Here is a 17494-nt window from a genome sequence, read left to right as displayed (position 1 = left end):
GAATTTCCTTTTGCAGAAAAAGAAATGTAGATGATGCAGTCACTGTACTCTACTGTGAGTTATTATGGAAAAAGAGAAACAGACATTAAAAGAGAGGTGATGGAATCTTGTGGACGGAGTCCCAGGGCTTCTTGCCAACATACGTCTGTCTACCTTTGGCCTGATGTGGTGCTCTGATCCTGTCAGCCTCATGCCCCAAACTAATGTGCCTGATTTGGACCATGGGAGGTTGAGGACATGCTCCTCATACTATCAAGAAAGTCAAAATAGCTGGAAGGCTTTATTCTAAGACCTCTATTATTCTAAAATCAATTTAACATTTTCTACTGTTCTGGAGCTAGAGAGCTAAATGCTGTGAAAATTTTGGAGATCTTGGTGGGGGGGTGGGGAAAGCACAGATTTATTATATAGTGGAAATTCTTCTTCGTGTGCACAGATTTGCTAGTCTTAGGGTCTCATGTTTGTTTCCTTTCTCCACGTTGGTTGAGAACACACACTCCCCAAGGCAGATACTATTCCCTTTCTGCCTCCCAGGATGTCAGGATAGCCAGGTAGGGTGGTGTGGGTGTGAGGAGGCATTTGGTACATGTCCAAGCCTGCTTCACATGTAAGGTCTTCTGACAGGAGTCGTAATTGTTGGTGTGGTCATTTCCCCCCCAAGACAGGTCTGTAGGGCAGGTCTCAGTGACCACCTCCTCCTTTCTCCCTGTCTCAGGCCCCAGCCTCCTGTTCATCACATATGCAGAAGCCATAGCCAACATGCCGGCATCCACATTCTTTGCCATCGTCTTCTTCCTGATGTTAATCACCCTGGGCTTGGACAGCACGGCAAGTGAATGGGGAGGTGGGAGGAGGAGAAAGGGGAGGAAGAGGAAGAGGCAGCTGTACCCATTCCTTCCCGTCCTGGCCACCCCAGGCCATGTTGTCTGCTGCCTCCTGGTGCTTCACCAGCCCCTGTTCACTTGGGCGCTTACCACCCTGTAGTACATTAGTCATTAATGGCAGCAGACCCCAACCTTTTTGGCACTAAGGGACCAGTTTAATGGAAGACAACTACTCACCTCTTGCTGTGGGGCCCAGTTCCTAACAGGCCAAACGCTGGTACCAGTGTGTGGCCTGGGGGTTGAGGACCCCTAATTCATGGGATAATGAGGGTAAAGTGCCAGGCAAGGTCAAGAGCTCAGCACATGTGAACTGCTGTGATTGTGCTCTGTCCCTTGACCAGACTGGCAGCACCTCAAGGCCAGGGCAAGGTCCCGCCTATGTCTCAGTCCTTTGTGGCCCAGCATTCATATCATTAATGTAGAACAAGTCTCAGCTTTGAGTTGGCATTTCTGGAAAAACCAAAGTCTCCCCAAGAGACCTCATGTGAAGAAGTCCTGTCCATGTGCTATACTTTCTTTCCTTGATGGGATCTAAATGATGGGGTAACATGGAGATAGGGCCAGTGAGGAGGGGGAACTGGTCATGATCAGCTTGACAGGCCACGTGGCAATCTTAACCCCTCCCTCTTTCCTCTGTCCTGGAAGTAGCAGATTTGTCCCCAAGTCTCCATGACGACTGTCTGTGTGCCCCACTCAGTTTGCAGGTTTGGAGGGGGTGATCACAGCCGTGCTGGATGAGTTTCCACACATCTGGGCCAAGCGCCGGGAGTGGTTTGTGCTTGGCGTGGTCATTACCTGCTTCTTTGGCTCCCTGGTCACCTTGACTTTCGTGAGTACAACAACCCCCAACCAAGAGTCAGCTTTTCATTGGGCAATGGGACACTGCACAAAGCTCTTTCTTTCCAGCCCACAGGGAGCCCTGGCTTTGGGACCAAAGGGGGAGAGGTTGTCACTGCTGTTAAGAAGTTAGTCATCACAGAGGAGAAAAGTTGTTTCTGGCGGCATCTGTCTGTAGAATTTGGGCATGGAGCTGGGGGTTCAGCATTTTACAGCAAGTCCAACTAGATTTCTATCTGGAGAAAAATTAAGACTTACCTTTTCAGTCTATTTCCAGTCCTTACGGCTGTTCTCATGGGAATACTGCCCAGAATATCTGGAGGCTGGCACCTTGGGTTTGTCACTTTGTCTCCTCCAGAGAAGTTGCAATGAAGTTAGACCTTCTCCAGTGATTTCTTTTTGAAGGGGAGGGGAGCTGAGGTAAACAGTATAAAACTGTACATCAGACACTACCCATAGGCATGGCAGGCTTGTATATTCCTGACTCAAGGCGGACTTTGTAAATCAACTTATCTTCAGGCCATGACCCAAATGGCTCTGGAGCTTCAGCAGGGTTTTGGGGACCTGCATAGGACCCATGGGATTTGTGAGTTAGGACAAAGGCAAAACCATGACCACTGGGCCCAGTGTGTCTGGTGTTGTAGGTTCTCCCAGACTCAGTCTTTAGGGACCAGGATTCTCCAGGGTAGAGGACACAGTAGGTGTTCAGTAAACTGAAGAAAGTAGATCAAAAGGTGCTTTTAGTTTGTTTTTAAGGCTTTGGGGGGAGAGGAAACGAGAGAGTGACCGGTGGGGCTGGAAGAGGAGTCTAATAGGATGAGATCTTGCCTACCCTGCCAAAGCGTCTAAGAGGCAGGCTCTGGGATATTTGTATTAGATCCAAGGTGAGAACTTTGCAGGATTATCCTAAGAAATTCTTTTTGTCTCTGTTGAAAAGAGGAGGCAGTGCCTCAGTGGGCCTTGAACCAAGTTGGTGGTCTCATTTCCAGGGTGGGGCCTACGTGGTGAAGCTGCTGGAGGAGTTTGCCACGGGACCTGCAGTGCTCACCGTGGCCCTGATCGAAGCAGTTGCTGTGTTTTGGTTCTACGGTAAGATGCTTCCTTCCACCACATCCTTCCTACACCAGCCTATGTAGGCACCAGAATACACAAGGGCTGGATTCGTCAGAGAAAGGCAGGCCAGTGTACAAGACGTCACCTCCTGTGTGCCTTCTTCAGAAACAGGTCATTATTTCCTCCAGACTCTGTACAACAGATTGGCTAAGCTCCCTGGAAGACGTTTTTTCCTTCTGAGTTTAAATGTTTACCCAGTGGACAGGCTGAAGTGGTTCCCTACAGCTTATCCACAGTGGTTGTTTAAGATCTGACAGGCTCTAAGAGTGGGACAGACAGCTAAGAACTAGTGCACAGTGATTGCATCTGTAGAGTGTACAATCTTCTCCTGTTACACACAGTGGCCCCAATTTAAATTTCACAAGCAGGTTCTCCCTCCAGAGCCCTGAGACACGGTTTAGGAGCTTATCTTCCAGGCAAGAGGCCAGAGTGTTTCTGTTTGGATTATGTGTCTTGGTAAAACCTCCAGTTTACTCCCCTTCCCCCAACTGTGGCATGGAATCTGATAAGGCTGAAACCACCAGGAGTGCAGAGTAAGCTGACATGGGTCCCTGGGCGGGGATCCCAAGAGCCCATGGGCAAGGATCCGGAGGGCACAGACAGTGGAAATGAAGAAAACCAAGTTCAGAGATCTTTAAAATAAAAAAGTGATTATTTCATTCTGAATATATTTATTTTCCCAGTTTCTATGATAGCAGAACAGCTTTAGCATGTAGATCATTACACATAACATGAAGAAGGGGGGATCCCATGTTTTGAGTTATACGTGGGCCCGGTTTTGGGACTTTTTTGTGTGTTTGAAAGAAGTCCTCCCCACCCCCTCAGCACTTCAGAGAACCAAGTTCAAAGTCTGTGATGCTACAGACCTGTGGGCATTTTCAGGGAAGCAACCACAGAGTGCTCTTCCTTCCCCTTCTCCATCTCTCCCCAGTCGGAGTTCCCACTTCTCACTTCCCTGCCGGTTACTTTGTAGAGAAGAACCTTGATCTTGATCTGACAACATGAATGAGCAATAGTGTGGTTAGAATTTTCTCTTGAAAGTTTCTAGCATATGGTCAGAGTCAGTCTCTATCAAGTGGGTTCAACATTTTTAGACAAAGTTCAACTTCCTTTTCTACAGTAAGGATAAAATCAGATACATGGTGAAATCCTAGAAGGGTGCTGTGGGGCACCAAGACAAGGCTTTAGGTCCCCAGTGTCTACCAGTCCTCCCACTCTCTGTAGAAAGAGCTTTGCTTGCTATAACAAGTATTTTTGTGACATGTTCCCCGTCCCACTTTCAGACCAGATTGGTGTCCCTGAACCCCTCCCACGGAGAAATTCCAGAGTTGCTACTCTCTCTGAGACTCAAGGGCTAGGAGGACAGTCTGTTTCCTCTCTTAATCAATCTCCTTCTCTTTTGGATGACTGTAGGCATCAATCAGTTCTGCAGTGATGTGAAGGAAATGCTTGGTTTCAGCCCTGGATGGTTTTGGAAGATCTGCTGGGTAGCCATCAGTCCTCTGTTTCTCCTGGTGAGTTGTCATCTCCCTTCTCCTCCTGGCCCTAGAGAAAAGATTCACCCTCACACACACACCACCACCCTCAAAGTTAACCACTCTTCTGGCTTCTGTCACATTATTTCATTGCTTCCCTGCTCCATGATAATAACACATAATGTTCATTGAGCAAGAAATGCCAGGCCAGACTTTATGCTAAACTTATATTCACTGCTATTTTTTTTTTTTAATGAAAATGGGTGAATTTATTATGAATAGGAAATCATTATAAATTACACACACCAAACAGCAGAGTCCCCAAGATATATGAAGCAAACACAGAACTGAAGGGAGAACCAGACATTTCTATGATTATACTTGAAAGCTTCAATTCCTGGTTTTCAATATTGGATCAAACTTCTACACAGGCAGTCAATGAGGAAAGGGAAGATAAAGTCAGGTCTCAGTTCAATTTTAGGTCTAAAGTTTTATACCCAGGGTGAGGGCCTTGTTTGCCTTTCCTGAGTGTCAGCCCCAAGCATCATTCCTTCCCTGCGTGGAGAACATGAAAGTGAACTAACAGACATGGCTTCTTTCCTCAGGGCACTAATCCAGTGTCTCTCCCTTTGAAAAACAAATGAAAGGATTTAAGTAGATTATCTAGAAGCACTGGTAATAATATAAATTAATAACCCATTTATGTCAAGACTTCTGCTTCTAGTAATGGCAGACTAGTGATCCAGACCAACCCTCTCACTGAAAACAGCTAAAATTTCTGGATTTAAAAATACATTGTGTTTTAAGTTTACCAAAAAGCAATAGCAAGATGACAGGGTAATAAGCAACTACGAGGCCAAGATCTAGAGGAGCACTGGCGCCCACAGCACATACCAGAGCCCCGGGCCCTGAGAGTTTCTGCTGCTTGGGGCAGAGTTGGCTTTGGTTTTGGAAATCTCCAGCGTCCAGGGAATGGAAGTCAAGGAGGGCTTCTGTGGTAGAGAGAGAGACGCATGTAGCATAACAGAAGCAAGAATGAGCACGCTGCCCATCTTACAGGTGAATATCGAGACATGCAGGTACACAAAGCACAAAACATAAAGGGCTGCCCTGGGAAAGTCAAAAAGAATGCAGAAGAGTTGTTCTGAAAGAAGGCACACCTATACCCATGTCCTCTGAGGAAAGGGATGGCCCAGATATCCTAATAAGCTGGACTGAAGGAACAGGCTCTGGCTCTAGAAGATCAAAAAGCTCCTTCCACCCTAAATTGAGTTACAGATAAATGAAAGAAGTGAGAGTAATCCCTGCTGATGAGCACGGAGGCACTTTACCCCAGGCTACCTCGGAGCACACTTGGGATGTTAGCAGGGCGCTCATCCATCTTTGGGCAAACAGGCAACCCTTGGAGCTGAGCACTCTCATTTGACAATAAATGAATTCTATGTCTGACTCAAGATTTATGCCTAAAGAACTTTGGCGGGGGTCATCTTTAAGAAAATGAATACAGAATTACTAGGACACCTGTCAGGTCCTTCATGAGCTGCACAGTAAGTCCTAGTAGCCACGATAAATATTACTATTATTTTTTTGACCACACCAAGCAGCATGCGGGATCATAGTTCCCTGAAAAAAGGATTGAACCCAGGTGCCCTGCAGTGGAAGCACAGTCTTAACCACTGGACAGCCAGGGAAGTCCCAATAAATACTGTTTTTATGCAGTATTTTTAAAAAATCAAAATTAATGCAAAAAAAATTTACTGATGAGCAAATTCTAGTATTTTAAACACACACAAGATCTGACCACATACTTGGCATGTCTCACCTCACTCACCCTAATCTGGTCCTATCAAGAGTTTGTCTTTTTAAAGTATTGCACTAAAATATTATTTCTTGATTACTGAACTTTGGCACCCCCTTAAATGCTGTATCCAAGGTGGAATACCTCATATGCCTTACTCTAGTCCTGGCCCCAGGCTTTTGGTATTTTCACTTCTGTGGCTGTCTGGCAGACTGGGTGAACACTTGGGCTACAATCAATGAGTTTCTGTGCCCAGTAAAATCCAGGTACAGATCTGGGTTCAGGCATGTGACTTATAATTTCTGTGATGTTCACTATACTCACTTCTTCTAAAGGTGCTTCAGGGTACAATTAAGAGGAGGCAAATCTGTCCTCCACTTCTGGGTTTACTTAACAGATCCCTTGCTCTGGGCTTTTTAAGGCTGCTTTAGGTAAACAATGAGTATGAGTAGCTTACTTAAAATATTCTTTTTCATTGAAGCCAAGTTATGAAAAAGAAAATATTGTATATGAGCAAAGGAGGTGGGGGTGTCTGGAGCAATACTTAGTGGCTACAGTGAGAGCTTGCAGCCTCCCTGAACTGCATGAGGTTCCACACACCGACACCAAGATGAGACGAGTTACAGCAGACATGGCTCCTGACCAGACCCTACCTTTCCCTGTCCCAAAATCACCTTCCTTAGTAGCCGGGGCTGGCTGAGGAGAGTCTGTCTGGAGAAAGGTTTGCAAATGGCCAGGCTCGTTTTGAAAGCTTCTTCCTGGACTTAGGATAGTGCTGTGCTGAAGATGGATGTGTGCTTAACAGTTTCCCATTTTTATTACCTGAGGACAAAGAAAAAAGATAAAAATAGACATTTAACCACACAAATAATTTACATTACTGTCTTCTTTATGACTATGAAATAATAAGATAAAATTAAATCAAGAGCAATAACGATTTCGGCACAGCAGTTACTAGGCAAAAACTGGCATTTACGCTCTCTCTGGAAAACAAACTGAAATAAGAAAACTCATAAACTGAGTGTTGGGAGTGCGGCGTGAAATTTTTCTTGGTTGAAATCTTCACTGAATTTTCAAGTAAAAAGTGTATTAAGCTGCTGTTTCCTTCCATTATTCCTTTCATTACACGGGCCAGTGGCAGGCAGGCATTTGTTGTCAAGATGCCTCGTGGCAGAGCCATCCTTGCTGAAACCCTAGTCCTTAGCTTGGGGTTAATAATAAAGAGAGGGGAGAGAAGAAACAGGTACTCAGGAGTCTGCATCCTCTCCGGGTCTTGAGAACCTTATTATGTCTCCTGGACATAGGTGCCTTCCATGTTACCAAAAACAATCAGCAGAGAAATGCAGGGGGAGATAAATAAAAACAAAGCAGAGAGAGAGAGAGAGATGAAGCCCTAGAACTGGCAGGAGCCATGGAGAGGTTGCCCAGTTTATTCCTCCACCATCTGACAAACTGGGGCCTGAACTATGCCTGATGGATGCCAGTCTCTTCTCCTTTGTATCTCCCCTCAGTAACTCTCTGAGGCCTTGGCATCCCTACTGTAGGGGTTGAGATGGGGGTTGGGGACGAAAATCAAGATAAGCCCTTCTTTGTTTGCAGCTGAGGCACAGAAATTAGTGACTTCTTTGTGTCAGAGATCAATCTAGGATATCTCACCCTTAGGCAATTTCCTGAAATTATCTTCCCTTTAGCATTGTTGGCTTCCCCAGTGGCTCAGCAGGTAAAGAATCTGCCTGCAATGCGGGAGACCTGGGTTCGATCCCTGAGTTGGGAAGATCCCCTGGAGAAGGGAAAGGCTACCCACTGCAGTATTCTGGCCTGGAGAATTCCATGGACTGTAGAGTCCATGGGGTAGCCAAGAGTCAGACACGACTGAGCAACTTTCACTTCACTTCACTTTCTGCAGTATTAGGACTGTCTCTGTGTGGGTGTTGTGAATATTTTTCACTGTTTCTTGAAATTTCTGTTTTAGTTCATCATCTGCAGTTTTTTGATGAGCCCACCACAGCTACGACTTTTCCAGTATGATTATCCTCAGTGGAGCATCATCCTGGGTTACTGCATAGGAACCTCATCTTTCATCTGCATCCCCACATATATAACTTACCGGCTGATTGTTACTCCAGGGACACTTAAGGAGGTATGTGCTAGTTTGTGTGTAGTGCTTTTGTGTGTAGATTGGTGATTGTTTGGGAAGAAAAGGGTTCTTTTCTTGTGCTCTATTCAAAGGAGAGAAGTCCACCACAAGGATTCACCAAGAGGCTCTCAGCCTTATATAATCGTATACCGACATCATTATGTAGCCTCTGATAGCTGCCACTGTCATCTTAAGGCATCTCCCATAAGCCTCAAGTATGAAGGGGAATGGGTGAGCTGTTTGGATGCGCCACAGCGCACAGCCTGGTATATAGCATTCTAAACATATTAGAAAACTACTTTGCCTCCTGCATTCCACTGAGCACAGACATCAGATCAATGGTGTCTGCAGCAATAACACAAATTTGACTTAAGTGGATTTAAAGTAAATCCACTTAAGTAGAGAGTATGGTGGAAAATGTCTGTGGTCACTTTTCTAACAGCAATGTGATAAGGGCTGTTTCAAAAATCATCACTAAATAAGGACGTTACAACAATATTATGTGTCTGTGTTAGTCGCTCAGTCGTGTCCGAGTTTTTGAGACCCCATGGACTGTAGCCCACCAGGCTCTTCTGTCCATGGAATTCTCCAGGCAGGAATACTGGAGTGGGTTGCCGTTTCCTTCTCCAGGGGATCTTCCCAACCCAGGGATCAAATCCAGGTCTCCTGCGTTGCAAGTGGATGCTTTAGCATCTGAGCTACTAGGGAAGTCCAATAATATCATAGTTTTAGCTTAAGTTACTGGAGTAGGGGGAAAAAAAGCTGCCATTATAGCAGGATTTGTGTCAGTAAATGAATAGTGTGCTGTAAAAATTTCAATAACAACCTTATAATTTGTATAAGATTGTATATATTTTAAAGTATCTTCATGTAGATTATCTTACTTTGTTATCAAAGTACTCTGTGAGGTAGATGGGCAGGTATCCTTAGCGAAGATACTGAATCTGGGAATGCTGCCACTCACAGTTTCCTTATTTCAGTGACTTGTATAGGGACACAGTTTAGGGAGGCTCAGAATCCAGGGCTTCTGGTTTTTGGTCCAATGCTCTTTCACCTTTAGGTGCAGCTTCTCTTTTGTGTCCTCAGGGTACTAATGGTTTGCGGATGTAGAAACTGGCTCTAGAGGTTAGAAAGACGAGTTGTCACTTTTCATCCTGTGCTGTCATAGTAGTTCAGGCCACCAGGATTCCCAGCGATGTTAGCAAAATTGAAAATGCTGGGTCGTTACTTGCTTGGTTGTGTTTCATGCCACAGCGAGGTTACTGTGGCAGGAGAGCCTGAAGAAGTAGCTGCTTACAGAAGTCTGTGGGTGGGTGCTTTTGTCAGAGGTGAGCTCAAAGGTGAAAAGTGGTATTTGGGAGAAAGCTAGAGGGACTGTGCTCTCCAACAACCTGAAATCAGAGCTGGGCTAGTCTGTGGGCTCTTAGAAGCAAAACTCATATTTGAGTTTATCACACTCATCTTCCTAAAACATTTCACAAGAAACATGAAGCCAGAGAGCCTGAGGCAATTAAACAGCACCTCTTTTCTGAGAACTGAGATTGCTTCTTTTTCCAAATAGAAAAACTGAATTCTAGGTGAACAGAACTCTGCAAGGAGTTACTAATTTCCTACACGCAGAACAGCCCTATTACAACCTCATTTCTCCCAAAGCGTCATGGATTCTGGTGTTGTCTGAAATACATGCTCAGGCAAGAGTCATTGTGTTTGCTCCTTCTGGCTGTTCTTTATGGTAGTTATGATAGCCCGCTGACCCCACTGACTCAAACCCAGAGGCCAAGGTCAAGGTTGGGAATTCAGGTCAATAAATTTCAGTATTCTTTGGTCACAGACTGTACTTCAAGTTTTGGTTATCTTTCTTGCAAATTCCCGTTGGCCACAAGGAAATGCTACCCAAAGGTGTACAATTAAGAGAGCTCAGATCCATTAGTAGTAGAGGTTAAGGTTGATTGCAGGGCCATGTTTGGCACAGGCCACCAGATGGGAAACAGTGGGTTAGGAAGCATCACGATACAGCCAGTCATGGGGGCCTGGGAGGGAAAAGACTATGGCAAGTCACTTACCTTCTCTGGGCCTTAGTTTCTTCATCTTTAAAATGTGCTCACTGAACTGGATTAACATTTCCAAAGTGTGTTGTAAGGAGCTGTAGTTCCATGGGATATCAATTAAGTGTTATTGCTGGGGAAATGTTACATGGTCAAATAATTTTGCAGAATGCTGGATTAAGGCAAAGTTAAATAGGTCTCTTTACGACAGGACTTCTGAAAAGCCTTAACATGCCTATAAGCATGCTTAGTTTCTAAGAGGAATAAAGCATGTTTTTGCCAAGCATCCCAAGGGACTATTAATTTTTTGTGAATACCAGACTTTATGGTCTGTAACATTCTATGTATGAGGGACAGAGAACTCATATGACATTTTGGTATGGTTTAAAAAAAAAAAAATAAGAGAAAAGTAAATTTCTTAACTCTTCTGGGCCCTAGCTATATACAAGGCTGGAGTTTGTGGAGTAAGTCACCACCTGCTCATCTGTAATTTAGAGCCTTGTCACGAGCATCTGCAACCTGGAAGTCTCAAGGTTGGAGTCATCAGCTGGATTAGGTGACTGTCAAAGAAGTCCTTAGTGACCTGCAGAAAGACACTGGGAATGTGGTCCCTAATAAGTAAGCAATCATGAAGATGGTAACAGTGACCCACTGCTTGCATGATCACCTTGCAGAAGGCCAGGGACTGGCAAATTTTGAGAGCAATAGTAGTCTGGCAACTGGAATGCTGCCCAAATATGGGAAATAAGTGGACCTGGCCTTTGGGGAGATGAGCAGTCAGGAGGGCAGCAGAATGGGCAAGTAGAGATTAGAGCAGAAAACCTTTTGTGCTTTTCACTGTGGGTCTTGCCTCTGCCATACACCTGACTGCTCTTCTCTCTCTGCACAGCATAGCTTCACTGAAGACTAGTTAGAGTGATGTGTCCAGTTCTCAAATAGCAAGGCCTAATTCTTCTTTATCAGTTATGGGTTACAGATTCATCTTTGGGAAAGAATGGTTTGTGAAAATTTGATTTCTATGACTAGACATGTCTGGGTTGCTGATGAGCACTGTCGTAACCCCTTTTTAAATGGATTCCCAGGGTGAGGTTTCGTTAAGGTCATCAGGAACACATGTACAATTTTGTGAATTTCATAACCTATGAGAATGGGAACTTTTTAGAACTCCATAGGCCCTTCTCCTTAAGAATTAACTCCCAGAACCAAGAAATAAAAAAGATCAAAGAGGACTACATACTTTTTCAATCTATTTTCAGATCCAATTTTGCTTTGCTCACCATGGGTTCAGACTTTTGGCCATCAAAGATTTTACTGAGCAACTGCATATTTTCTTTCCTAAACCTCTGCAGTGCTCCCCACATCTCTGAGCTGCTTCATGTCACCCTCATGCTAAGTTTTACAAGGCGGGCTGTATATTTCATACCCAAATCCAAGCATATTTCAGATCTGTCCCAAAGCTTCTGTGTACCTCAGCTGTTTCTACAGTAAAAATTCTCAGTCTTTTTCCTGTAATGAGTACTATGTCAAAATGAGATTGCTTTAGGGATGATGATTTGAATGGGCACATCTTTTAAAACTATGTAATAATTTGCACCCTTGTATGAACTAACTACAGGTGACTTCATTGAGGCAGTAATAACATCTTGGCTGTCACAGTGACTGGTGGCACCATGCACTGTGCCTGTAATATATATGCAGGGCACAGGAGCCTGGCTGAGGTGGGGGGAACCAGAATCCAGTGCTCACTCTGCTCCCCAAGCCCTCTGGGCCACATGCAGCCTCCTCTGCCCAGAGAAATGGATGTCCTTTCCCAGACCATCAAAGGCATGTTATGGGCCAGCATTGGTTCTATTGAAGGGTCATCATTTTCTCCTATTAGAAGGAGAGTGACTTTTTTACAGATGCTTTTATATAGTTCCTTTATATGGCATTTCTACCCATATTTGAGAACAAACAGGGGTTCCTTTCTTTTTAAAATTTCTTTATTTGGCTGCACCTCATGGCATGCAGAACTTCCCTGACCAGGGATCAAACCTGCACCCCCTGCAGTGAAAGCGTAGAATCTTCACCACTGGACCTCCAGGGAATTGAATCCCCGGGGTTCCTTTCTTAACAAAAGTCAATAAAACTATTCCAATTTACTATTAACCACCATTTAAATGCTATTTAACCTTTAATATCAATGTTGAAAAAAACTTTGTTAAATTATAAGAATATTTATAACACCTTATCTTCTTCCTAACAGCGTATTATTAAAGGTGTCACCCCAGAAACACCAACAGAGATTCCCTGTGGGGACATCCGCTTGAATGCTGTGTAAAACATCAACAAAAGGAAGATGGCTTCCCAATAACCTCTTCCTCCAGTCCTGACAAGTCACACCTCGCCTTCTCCCTCTAAGTCCAGCTAAGCCTATCAATGGAAGGGCGTTCTTCATAGAGACACAGTCCCAAAAGACTATGGTGCCCAGATTCTTTCGGCCTCCAGTCACTTCATATGAAATCTCCAGGACATGTTACCACATTAGACTCTCTGATGCAGCTAAAGTGGACTGCTTTGAATGTGTGAGGCTGTGTATGGAGGTGATGAAAACCACCATGTCATCATTAGGACTAGTTTAGGATCAAGTCTGTGAGTCTCCTGTGTCATTCCTTCTTACGATCATCAGTATCTAATATTGTTGCTTCCAAAGATTTCGACTGTTCATGACTGCATAAACCATGTAAGAAAAAAACAGGGATACTGTCTTGCTAGCCATATGTTTTCTGAGTAGCAGAGAATCCTATAGCTGGAGTCTATTAGAACCCCGTAACCTGTGTGCTGCTGTGGAGTCAGGAGAGAAAGATGTAAGAAGCTAAATTGAAAAATAATGTGTATGTGTGAGCATGTGTGTCTGTGTGTACAACTGTTCCAGTGTATCCTTACCCGTTACAAACTATATGAATTTCCTCTAGTTTTTTTTTTTTTTTTTACATTAACAAATTCCACCTACTGAAATTTGTATGTATGTTATTTGAAAGGTATAATTATGACAGGCTCTGCCACCTATTCCTTTTCCAAGGACACTGCTTTAGCCCATATGCTTTCCTCTGTGGGCTGGCCTTCAGTATTTGCTGCACTTCACTGCCATCTTCCTGTCTCTCTCTACTAAACATACAGGGTAACAGTCCACAGGCTAATCTGGCCTATTTCATTAGTCACTGTGGCTTGGCTGTGAACTACTTTGAAGATGAATATTGATAAATGCATCTTCAGTGTTCAGTTGGCTATCTGGTTTAAGCTCTGTCTACTTCAAATGACTGAGTTTGACCACTAAGGTTATTTTGCTTTGTGAAGACTAGATAAATCTAATTCTCACAGGGTGTAGAGGTCTGACACCCTGACCTAAACCAAGGTCATCCTCAATCCAAAAGTAATTAAGAGAGTCTGGTAAGTGAACCTCCTCCCAACTCCTTGACTTTTCCTGGGTGGCTATCAGGACAGTGGGCCCTCCAGATTATTTTCCAGATTGAGTCTAAGTAAGGCTGATTGGAAAAGGGACACTTAAGTTAATGACATTCATGCCACATAAAACCCTTAATACAGATCTAGTAAATGTGACTTCAGTGGCTTGGGACACTCAGATGCATAGGTAGAGAAGCAAATTTTACCTTGTAGTGACATTTCCTTAACCAAAACCTTAAAGGCAGTAAAGCCTAGTCAATGATAAAAGGACTCAATCTTCTGGCCCCATATCACATCAGTCCTCTATATGAATCTAATTCAATCCTAACAACCTTACAGAAAGAAGATCCCTATAGTAGAGGCCTAATTTTAACCAATTATAGATCTTTCTCCCTTGGCTTCCTTTCCCCAACAATATTCCCCAGCCATCTTCCTGTATTCCACTACATTCTTCTATTTCTGATGCCCTGCTTTCCCCAGTGGGGTATTTTCTCCATAGATGGTCAGCTGCTGAGAAATTTCCCAAATTATCAGAGGGAAAGAGAAAGGGGATTTAAAATGACTCTTAGTGACCTACCTTATCTTTGCTTTTTCATTCCTTCTTGCTACCTTATGTCCATTCTCTTTGCTTTCTAGAGTGCTGAAAGGAGAGAGGTAATGTAAGTGGCAGTGTATTTGGTGGTAAATAGCTTTGCAAATTTTAAGAACTTTAAATGGATTTATAAATCCATATATGGATTCTCCCCCTTTCACACACGCTTATGCATTTTCCAAAGATACCATTTTTTAAACAGCACTTTTTCAAACAAAGAGTTTTGTCAAGCCAGGTGTTATACAGGTGTTTTGAAAATTTTCAAATGTCACTAGACTTTAAAAAAATCCAAAATCTCTCTTCAATATAGTCTGCATTTACTTGATTCCTACTTATTAATACTACTCTGAATATTTTTTAAGGAAAACTTAGTTGGTAGACCAACTTTAAAATAATCTTTTAAAGACCTTTTACATCTAATGTAGCATTTACATAAAAGTAAAAAATAAAAATGGAATGAATTGTAAAGTGCTGAAGTTAATTTCTTTTCTGTAATTAGTAAGAAATAACCAAGGAAAAGACAAGACACAACAAAAGAATGGAGGCCAACTCAGTTGACTGAGATTGTTCCTATATGTTGATATGTAATGGAGTCCAAACAATTTATCTCCATTCCAAAAAACTTGAAACCCATTTAAAACTTATTCCATTTGTTGTGTGGAATGAATGACTTGTAACCTAAATTCACTGCCCTGGCTGCCCCATCTGGAGATGGAAGCAAAGACCCCTACAAACCCACCCAGTCAATCAATGTATTAGCTCCAAAATCATATGACAGATCAAATAATGAATCTCAAAGTAAGACAAAGTGATTATGTGAGATTAGTCACTCTTTCACCATCCCCTCTTTTTATGCAGCTTGTTAATTTGGTGCCACCAATGCCAAACTTTTAAGTACAAAGTTCCATTTAACTCATCCACCCCAAATCTGAAAAGGGAGATTATTCTCCTAGAATTAGAACCATGTTCTCTCTGAAAAGTAAGAAAGACTGACCTGGCATGTTCTATCTGTTGTACAGTTGATTTGGAGGTCACCGTCAAAGCAAAGCTTAAAACCACGGAATGCAGCGGCTTACCTGTGCTGTTCTTACATATCTTAAGACAATCCTTAGCTATCCAATGGTACAATCCATACCTGGTTCCTCTTGCAGTACATCTTTTGGCTCATAAATCAACACCTGGTGCTTAAGATATCATTAAAACAAGGCAGTATTCAGAAGGCATTTTCTCCTTTTTTTATTTGGTCAGAGACAGTTGGGAAGAGCAGTAGATCCCTCAGAGAGACTATTACAACCTGTCATCACCATAAAGCAAGAAAACAATAGTCCTACGCAAAGTAGGAAGTTGTATACTTTAGTCATCATGGAGCTCACCCGTTACTTAAAAACACAAGGAGAGTTACACAAAAGGCTCTAAATTAGGAAGGTGAATTTAGAAAGGGCTGGCAAAGTATGCTGGAGACTGAAATTTATAAATTCAAATATTGAAAAAAAATCCCAAAATAAAGCATTAAGACAAGGAATATCCCTATACTGTAGAACGCTTTCCTGGTGAAACATTCTGAATTTTTTTCTTCAGTATCAGAGATAAATCAATGATATTTACTAAAATGTGTCTTATTTAGTTCCATGGAAGGACTATTTCAAAAGCTCTAAATCTTTTTTTGTTATTTTTATAGTATCACCTTTCCCCTTCATTGCTTAACTGTCTCTAAATTTCAATAATGGAACAATGTTTTAAAGTTCAGATAACTACATTAGAGGACAGAAACAAACCTAGTTACTTTCTCTACTCTTCCTGGAATCTAGAAATTTCTAAAGAAATATTCCCTCTCCTACAATGACATAATACTCTCAATTTTTTAACAGGCATTTACTACAATGGAAAAGATGGAATCTTAAGTATGCCTTTGCTTATGTAACATATAGTTGGAATCCATTCAGTACTGCTTCTACATGAGGTGTATCAAAACAGAAATTTTTTTTAATGATTCACAATATATTTCAATTGAAATTTAAGCTTGTATTTCTCTTACCAGCACCTCATAATATCCATACCAAACTGCTTTACCACCAATCAAGTTTTTATTTCCTTATCAAAAACAGATTATCTTCACTGGCCAAATCTACTTTGGAACCAGTGTGCACTGGTGGAGCACGTCATCAGAAAAAAGTTTTATGTCTGCTAAACTAAGAACCTTATCATTTAGGAGAGAGAACAGGTGATTTCAGTCCTTCAGTTCTACAACTGAAGACTCCAATTACAGTAATCTATTTTTAACAAATTGTAAACACTAACAGTTCAAAAAACAAATATTTAGGAAATAGGAGCTAGCCCATCGCTAGGCTTAAAATGCCTGAAGTGACATACATCAAAAAAATCTCAGAGAAATGCTGAAAATAAAGAAATGAGTGAAAGTCAGTGTCAAACATCAGTTGTGTCCAACTCTTTGCACTCCCATGGGCTGAAGCCTGCCAAGCTCCTCTGCCCATGGGATTCTCCAGGCCAGAATACTGGAGTGGGTAGCTGTTCCCCTCTCCAGGGGATCTTCCCAACCCAGGGATCAAACCCAGGTCTCTTGCACTGCAGACAGATTCTTTACCATCTGAGCCACCAGGGAAGCCCCAAGTACCTAAATTTCCATAAACAAATAATATTTGCTAATTTTTTTAAAAAGCTACTTGATTCTTACTCGAACTCTAGTATTAAAAGTACACCTTATCATAAAACTTGATACATGAAAAATGCAGTTTAAAGGATAAAATTAGGAACTTATGTAAAATAAGAATTTGCAGTTATTTCTCCAGTAGCATTTAAATATGATCTGATTTACAAAAAAACCCAAAAAAATGTTTTCAGGATACTTTGTGTTGAACATATCAATGGTAGTGATTTAGTCGCTAAGTTGTATCTGACTCTTGGGACACCACGGACTGTAGCCTGTCAGGCTCCTCTGTCCTTGGGAATTCTCCAGGAAAGAATACTGGAGTGGGTTGCCATGCCTTCCTCCAGGGAATCTTCCCAACCCAAGGATCAAACCCGGGTTGCCTGCATTGCAGGCAGATTCTTTACCAACTGAGCTATGAGGGAAGGCCCGAATGTATCAATGGGGTGCTTCAAATTCTGGACTGTATAGTTAACTGAATTATATAAATGGTACTTCATTTCC

At 42.6% G+C, this 17494-nt stretch overlaps 1 protein-coding gene and 1 long non-coding RNA gene across 7 annotated transcripts in view; one reads left to right on the top strand and one right to left on the bottom strand.

Annotated features, from left to right (window-relative positions):
* SLC6A4 (solute carrier family 6 member 4) overlaps positions 1-13282 on the top strand; it is a 34183-nt gene extending 20901 nt beyond the window's left edge. Inside the window, exons 9-14 of the mRNA XM_043903288.1 lie at positions 716-828; positions 1582-1713; positions 2711-2810; positions 4248-4348; positions 8080-8247; positions 12535-13282. Of these exons, the coding sequence (XP_043759223.1) occupies positions 716-828; positions 1582-1713; positions 2711-2810; positions 4248-4348; positions 8080-8247; positions 12535-12609 (689 nt within the window). The 3' untranslated portion in view covers positions 12610-13282. The remainder of the gene's footprint in view (positions 1-715; positions 829-1581; positions 1714-2710; positions 2811-4247; positions 4349-8079; positions 8248-12534) is intronic.
* LOC122694482 lies at positions 3494-16841 on the bottom strand. 6 transcript variants are annotated; one of them, XR_006341197.1, is made up of 4 exons: positions 14311-16841; positions 10713-10885; positions 10308-10387; positions 3494-6929 (listed from the first exon to the last, which is right to left on the bottom strand). It is a non-coding gene; the product is annotated as an uncharacterized LOC122694482 (long non-coding RNA). The 6 variants fall into 6 exon arrangements; XR_006341193.1 differs by having other exon boundaries at positions 3494-10387; XR_006341196.1 differs by lacking the exon at positions 10308-10387.
* Between the last annotated feature and the right edge of the window lie 653 nt (positions 16842-17494).

Source organism: Cervus elaphus, chromosome 5 (genome assembly GCF_910594005.1).
Source record: "Cervus elaphus chromosome 5, mCerEla1.1, whole genome shotgun sequence".
NCBI classification, from domain to species: Eukaryota; Metazoa; Chordata; class Mammalia; order Artiodactyla; family Cervidae; genus Cervus; species Cervus elaphus.
This window is presented reverse-complemented; position numbering and strand designations above follow the sequence as displayed.